General features: G+C 44.1%; 1 protein-coding gene across 2 annotated transcripts; it reads left to right on the top strand.

Moving 5' to 3' along the window:
- The first annotated feature begins 2 nt into the window (after positions 1 to 2).
- LOC138205911 (uncharacterized) lies at positions 3 to 7,476 on the top strand. Of its 2 annotated transcripts, none has more exons than XM_069162273.1 (3): positions 3 to 2,173; positions 2,710 to 3,347; positions 4,020 to 7,476. In XM_069162273.1, exons 2-3 carry the CDS (start codon positions 2,784 to 2,786, stop codon positions 4,674 to 4,676), a joined length of 1,221 nt encoding a protein of 406 aa, XP_069018374.1. In that variant the 5' UTR covers positions 3 to 2,173; positions 2,710 to 2,783; the 3' UTR covers positions 4,677 to 7,476. The 2 variants fall into 2 exon arrangements, with proteins under 2 accessions (XP_069018374.1, XP_069018375.1); XM_069162274.1 differs by having other exon boundaries at positions 4,012 to 4,695.
- Positions 7,477 to 7,549: the final 73 nt, after the last annotated feature.

The raw sequence follows: 7,549 nt of genomic DNA, 5'->3' as shown, positions 1-7,549 counted from the left end.
ACCGTTCAGTGGCAGGGAATGAATAAGAAGGAGCTCCGCGCCGAGTTACAGCGGGGTGGGAGGAGTCACATGACCGTGTCCGCGCCCCTCCTCTGCTCTGATTGGTTGGTCCGCACACAGCCACGCAAGGACCACAACAAACGGGCCGGTGCCTTCACGGACCGTAGGAAAATAAACAGTCTAACGTCACGATGCAATCCGTAGAAAACGCTATTCCTTGTGGGGTTTTTTTTTTTTTTTTTTTTCCTCTGTTGTAGATATTGGAATAAAAGTAAATGAGTCTACCGGGTACCGGGTACCGGGTACCGGGCCTCCTTTGAGTTTACGTTAACAGGGCGACAAATAGATGCAAAATGGCCGCAGTGAGACTGAAAACAATCAAAATGAAACCATAAAGAAACTCAAAATGGCCACAGAAATCTAAAACTAACAAGAAAACACGCAATGAGCAAGAACATTATTCAATACCACCACAAAAAAAAGGGTCACAAAGAAATGCGAGATCTACCGAGAGTCAGATTTATTTAAAAGAGACTCAAAAATAACCATGAAAACACACAAAAAATAACAGTAATTACATTTAAAAAAAAAACACACAAAGTGACACAAAAAAGACTCACAATGATCACAAGGAGATGCAACAGAAAACTATCTCATAAAGACAAGGAATGAACACAATAGGACTTAAAAACAACCACTTGTATTTATATGTTTTCTCCCATCGCTAAAAGAAATAATAACATTGCATTGTATTGCGCAATAAATGTGTAATACGCATCGTGAGTATGCTCTTACACGTACAATCAACATGCTTCACGTATCACGTGTGAGGTACACAGTGAATACTTTTTAACATTTAATAAAAATAAAATTAAATTAAAAAAAAAAAACCTGCACAGATTACACGATTTTTCCGACTGTCTGCGGAGTCCGCGAACGCAACATAAACATATGTCACATTTCTGTTTCGCAGTTTGTCACGTAACCAGAAAATCTGCCTTCATCACAGCAACTATATGAATTCAGGATTTTACTCGGTTGTTTTTTTTGTACACGTTTACATGCCTGTGCAGTTTAATATAACATTAAAAAAAAAAAAAATGTTTTTTTTTTTTTTTATTATAAGGAATTAAAAATGAAATTGAATTTCACTGCAGGAAGGTTCAAGTCAATTATTGGCCCAGATAAGATCATATACCTTCAACAGGGCATCTAATCACGTAATAAAAGGAGATTAATAGCTTCAAATTCTTCCGTTTCCTTGTTGCAGCTCACGTGATGTGAAGGAAACTCAGCAGGTCAACGTTTAACGAGCACGATCGTATTTAAATCACCACAAATGTCAAAACTCGTGCAGGATGCAGGATGCAGGATCCAGCCAATCAAAAAAATTAAAAAAAAAAACAGGTTATGAATGATTTAACATTAAATAAAGTGTGTAATCTCATATTTCTATTGCAGCTGAAAGGCTGAATATCAGAAACAAAAACTTTAAAATGTGGGAATATCGAAGTGTTTACGATGAAGAAAAATTCACTGTTAAGATACGATATAAAGATTAAAATAGAGAAAGACTTAAATGACGCTGCTGAATCTGTGCCTGAACTCTCCGGTAGTTGTACTTTCATCCACCAGGGGGCGTTCTTTTCACTAAACGCGCTTCAAATACGTCATAAAAAAAACTAAAAAAAACCTACCATCAACTAAGCTTCGTTTCTTCTTTATTTATTTGTTTATTAATTCACAAGAAGCCCGTTTGTTCCTAATTGAGGTAAAAAAAAAAAAACAAAAAAAAAACGACGTTTCCAAACGTTTCGATAAGCTCCGCCCGGCGGTGCAACGCCGGGGTGAAAAATAAATCGTTGCCAAGCGAGCGCATGTCGATGACGTCATCGCCTACGGGCCCACAACCAAAACAACAACAGAACTCAGCTGTTCGGCAGCTGATGAGCTCCCGGCCTTCGTACTCAAAACGCTGTTTCGTGCAGTTTCTTTTGCTTTTAAATGTCTAGCAGTGTTTTTTTTTTTACAGTTGCTGATACACCCGGGTATCACGCCGAGTCTATAAAACGATCAACGATGCGCTGCAATTGGTTTTTATTTTAAACTCCTTTTGTCTGCTCTCGGCTAGCTGCTAGCAGGGCTAAGCTCTCGATCTCTGCTCGACCTGAAGGTAAAATATTCGACTTCTGTTTCTCCAGAAATGAGCAGAAAGTTTTAAAGTTTCAGCTGTTGTTAGTGACAGAAGCTGTTTAGTGAAGAAGCTGCCAAACTGTCAGATTAAAAAAAAAAAAAAAAAAAATTAATTAAAAAAAAAAAAAAAAAACCTTTGTGGAAATTGTCTGGTGTTTCACTTTTAAATTAAATTAGAAAATCACTTTAGCACGTTTTCACACAGGGTTTAAATGCAATTTAATATACGTGACACGTATAAAGTCCCATATAGTGAAATTAAGGAGGGGGAAAGTAAAAAAAACAATAATCTCAATCTCCTTAAAAACTCAGATCGAGGAGAAATAAATGTCCCAAAGATTGAGAAAACAATTGCAATTTCCAGGCAACCCGGAGGGCGATGGGATCTTCTTCCCGTTTATAGTGTCAGGACGTCTGTTGAGGAGTTACGTGAAGTCGCATTGCCTGTTGTATCATTTTTGTCTTTGCTGAATCATCGAATATTTCCTTTACGATTCGTGTCTCTTGTCCTTGAAGCTTCACGGGGACGGGAATATTCATGGCAAAGCCGGACCACAAGACCAGCCGGTGGAGATACTGAAGCTCCACCAATGACCGCCAGCATCGTGTCCTCAGCCGTCGTCATGTCCCCACGAAAGAGAACCCTGGTCCCGGTGAGCAGCCGGCGGAAAGCGGCCGACGACCACTTCCCCTTCAACTTCCTGCCGGTGGAGTGCCAGCTGCACGTCCTGTCCTTCCTGAACGAGGTGGACAAGTGCAGCTGCGCCCTGGTGTGCCTGAGCTGGAGCCGCCTGGTGCGCTCGTGGAAGCTGTGGCGGGTGGCGGACTTTTCCCGCCGCGGCGTCTTCCACCTCGGCCAGGAGGGGCTGCTGGTGTCCAACCGCGAGTTCGAGAGGTGGAAGTCGTGGGTGCACCACTACACCCACCACCTCATCTCCCGCCGGGCCAGCCTGCTCACGCTGAAGGCCAGCTTCGACCTCGGCGACCGCTGCAACAAGTGGAGCGAGCTGCTGAGCCGCCTGCTGGACAACGTCCACTGCAGAGACCTCAGCCACCTCGACCTCAACTGGACCTTCACTCTCCTGGAGCCGCTGGACCTCCGGGTCCACTCCGGGTCCAGTTCACACCAGGACAGCATTACCAAAATGGACCAGGTAACGTCTTTGTTTTGTTGTTGTTGTTTTTTTACTGTATTTATGCTTCGTAGAGCTGCTGCTGCAGAAAGAGGAAACTGTAGACACCAATAAATAAGTCGACCTCAATTCCAATTCACACCCTGCTTCGTCTGTAGGAAGACAAATCTGCAAAAGTTTGAACGCACCAACTCATTCAAAGGGTTTTGGTTCATGTTTACTATTTTCTACACGAGAGTCGACATCCAGATGACGAAATATAAGGCACAAAAGGAGGGGACTTTTCAGTCGGCAATATCATTGTTAGCGAAGCAGTTGCGATTAATTTGCACAGAGAAGCTGGAAATTCTTCCCGTTTTGAGTTTGAGTTCACAACCGTGGACACAGAAAACGGTAATTGGTTCAAACTCTGACAAAAGCTACCGGTAGCAGCAGTAGCAATGAAAAATATGGTTTTGTTTTGGCTGATTTGTTGTGAAAATCAGCCAAAAACCCGGATAACTGATTTGCTCGGATCAGTCTGAGGTTGAAATTGAGATTTTTGAATCGCAGATATAAACGTAATCGCCCGTTGCCAGGGCGCCGGTATCCAGGTTAATACCAGGTTGCGTCACCGGGGCGCCGCGCTAACGTGTCGCGTGGTCTTTTTTTTTTTTTTTTTTCCTTTTTTTCTTGATCCGACCAGGTGAACAGTTTTCAGGAGCTCCTGAGCAAACTCACCCGCAGCTGCCCGCGCGTCGCCAAGATGCGGCTGCACTTCGACTGGTCGGACTTGTCCGTGTCGCTGCTCGTCCGGTTCCAGCAGCTCCGAGTCCTCGAGCTCAAGTACTTCTGGGTCTTCAAAGGCGTGACGCCGTCCACGCTGCAGACGCTGACCAAATCCCTGCCCAACCTGAAATCGCTGACTTTGCACATCCTGGTGCCGCTGAGGAACCTCGGCATCTCGTACACCCTGGAGTCCCCGTCGCTGGAGTTCCTGGACGTGTCGCCCAGCCGGGGCCTCGTCTTCTCCTGCCTGAAGCTGCCGGCGCTGCGGGAGCTCCGGGCCAAGAAGATCGTCCGCGGGATCACGCTGGACCGGCGGACCCGGCTGCGCATCCAGAGCCGGTGGCCCTGCCTGTACCACGTCCTCCGGGAGGGGACGCCGAGGCTCCAGGCCCTCAACAACGAGAGGCTCCTCCCGACGTGGAGAGACGAGAGCTACGGGGAGATGTCGGCCATCCTGGAACAGTCCTGCTACTGCGTTCAGCATCTGGACAGCTGGCTTTGGTAGCCGACCGATCGACGGTCGATGACATCACGGAGGGGAAAAAATATCACATTTTTACGCTCCACGTACTTCTGATTTAAGTCTCAGTCGGACGCGAACTAGCTGCTCTTAGTTTCAGATAAAAAAAAAACCTAAAAAAACGGAGACTTGACTGCGAGTCGTTTCCAATCCTTTAAGAGAAAGTCGCCGTTACGGTTGGAAACACTTTCCCACACGTTGACGAGACAACGATTCACAGCTCGCTTTTTGTTTTTTTGTTTTCACATTTTTTTTTTTAAATATTTTGTTTTGGATAATTATCTCCAAAAAGCAAAAGGTGCTGATTGCGCTGCGCTGCGCTGCGCTGACCTGACCTGACCTGACCTGACCTGGATTCGTTCACTGGAGCTCTGCGCTGGAAATATTCAATAACATGTCAATATATTGGCATTCGCTGACGACTACAACCCGAGCTCACCGTGCGTGACGCGAGACTAAACGACGGATTGTAACGGAAACTTCAAGTCGTTTCAAAATTCTCAAACTGCTGTTCTCGATAGATAAAAAAGTTACAAGATTAAAAGTATTTTCATAATATGGTCAGAACTGACAAAAACAGTTTGAAAAGAAAGACAAAAAAAATAATAAAAAAAAAAAAAAGTTGTAATTTAATTTTGTCCAAATAAGTTCAAAGTTCTGATTCATTTTCAGAAACTATTTTCTGTGTAACTCGATGAAAAAGGCTCATTTCAATATAACGTCGAGTCGCTCAGAGCGTTACGGTCTTACAATATTACAGCATTATCTTTTAAAAGTTATTGCCTTCGGTCTGAAATATAATAATTTACTTGCTTGAATTGCAAAAAAAAAAAAATTCATTTTTCCAAGACGATGGCTTTTTTCTTCCTCAAGTATTACCGATGTTTTATCTAAATATTACATCTCATTTCATCCGAACATCATCGTTTTTTAATTCTTAATATATTGTGATGCTCTTCTGAGAATATTTCACTTGATTCTCTAAATGTTTTGCCTTTATTCCCGCTGTCAGATTACCAAGATAAAACTGACGCGTAGTGCTGTAAATTGAACCGTTGTTGTTGGTTGTTGACTGAATTCGGCCGTATTTATGCCGCCGGATGCCGTTTTCTAATCGACGTACGAAGCCGCGGAGAGATTGAGCCCTTCTACGAAAGATTTGCACAAAACACGCTGTAAATATTTCAAATTGAACTGATCGCGTGGGGATCGGAAACATTCGGTCATTGTGATAAACGCCTTTTAACGATCTCAATTTTAGAAACGTATAAAAAAAACTAAAAATCAATCTGTAGAAAACAGAAAAAAATGTCAGCTCTTCTATCTTTTAAAATGAGCTGAAAACTTCGGCTGGTTTTGTATCGCCGACTCGGCTGCTGAACACTTCGCACATTCAGGCGTCCGGTATTAAGCCGCTTTAATTCCAATCACAGGAAGCCAGGAATGCAAAACGAGACTTAATTCCAGTGCTGGATCTCTTTCTTTTTTTTTTTTTTTTTAATTTTTTTTTTATTTCCCAGTGGGATTTGTTTTATTGATGATGTGTGTATGACGTTTGGTGTTTTTTCTCCTGAAGCAGAGAGAGCTAATGAGATTTCACAACATCTGAACCCGCCTCGCCTTAAAGTGAAGGAATTCGTCAGCTGTTGACATGTTGAAAGTTTTTTTGTTTTTGTTTCCCCCCCCCATCGCTGTCACGGAAGTTTTGTTTGTCGCTGGAATCACTGCAGCGAGCGATCGTTTAAAATTCCAGCTGTTTTAAAAATATATATTTTTTTACTGTTTTACTTATTTTTAAGTTGTATGTTCGTCCCTCTTTACGTCGAGCCTCAAGCTGTCGGCCGAGTTGGAATCGGGGCGTTTGCAATTACCCTCTCGATCAGCAGAGGTCCTCGTTCTCAAAGATTTGGCCGTGAGGACGTCTCTCCCGAACAGTGAGCGTGGTCGTGTTTCCAGCTGCACAAGCTGATGTGCCCTCTGAGGGGTATTTATCCTCTTGATAACATGTGCGTGAGATTTCAGTCGACATTTCACAGGATAAAGAATTGTCCTCTATTTTCTTTTTTTTTATTGTCCTTCCCGTGTCCTGGCTGTGCGTCAGTTTAAAGTAAATGGCGAACTTTGACTGATGATCTACCGCCTGCTTTCTGAGGAAAATAAATCCTTCCACACACGAGCAGAGGGCCTTAACATTCAGACAGATGTTGTAACATCTGGTCCACTTTTCTTTTTTTTTCACAATAAAAAGGATTGAGCCTTTTGGGGGTTTCGTCATCTAAATAAGCACCAGAGAATTGTTTCTGTTTCATTTGGTTCTTCCCGTTAACTCGATTCCTGGACGTGTGAAACCCAGAAAGCATCCGTCGGGTCTCCAACAGCCCCCGTTAATCAGATGCGATACGAAGTACGATGCCAGAGAGGGGTGTGTTCCTGACCCACGACCTCGCCGGCGTTTCGCCTCCCGGTGTCATCAGTGCTCTCGGGTCGGTTTGATCTCCTCGAACCTCGCCAACAGGAACATCTGTTCTCGGCACAAGCAACCAACCACCGCTCCCAGCTTCAGATCCAGGCCTCCTTCCCAACGCCGCTCCCCTGTTTCCCCTCCTGAGGTGGGGAATGAGTGTGCGGCGGTCGTGGGGGTCGTGGTTCCCCGAGGTCGGGGCTTTCCAGGCAACGCTGTGATTTCGCAAAATCACTGTGTTCTCTATTCTCCTCCTCTTTTCTTTTTTCTTTTGTTTTCTTCTCCCTTCTCCCCTTCTCTTTTATCCAGCTCACTCAGCAGTCCTCCCTTCATATGCTTCTCGTTTGTTGGGAGTTTGTCAATCTCGCAGGGATCTGTGCCATAGACGCCAGGACTTTACCTACCTGTGGAGGCCAACAGTTCCTAGGAAGGAAGGAAGGAAGGAAGGAAGGAAGGAAGGAAGGAAGGAAGGAA

Source organism: Embiotoca jacksoni, unplaced genomic scaffold, assembly GCF_022577435.1.
Source record: "Embiotoca jacksoni isolate LCO1_2020_lvr unplaced genomic scaffold, fEmbJac1.0.p SCAF_3, whole genome shotgun sequence".
Taxonomy (NCBI): domain Eukaryota; kingdom Metazoa; phylum Chordata; class Actinopteri; family Embiotocidae; genus Embiotoca; species Embiotoca jacksoni.
This window is presented reverse-complemented; position numbering and strand designations above follow the sequence as displayed.

Bases quoted from the DNA above. Each gene is read 5' to 3' on its own strand.
- LOC138205911 (XM_069162273.1), top strand. From the start codon at position 2,784: ATGACCGCCAGCATCGTGTCCTCAGCCGTCGTCATGTCCCCACGAAAG. The intron at 3,348-4,019 runs GTAACGTCTTTG...CCAGGTGAACAG, and splicing joins GCATTACCAAAATGGACCAG to TTTTCAGGAGCTCCTGAGCA.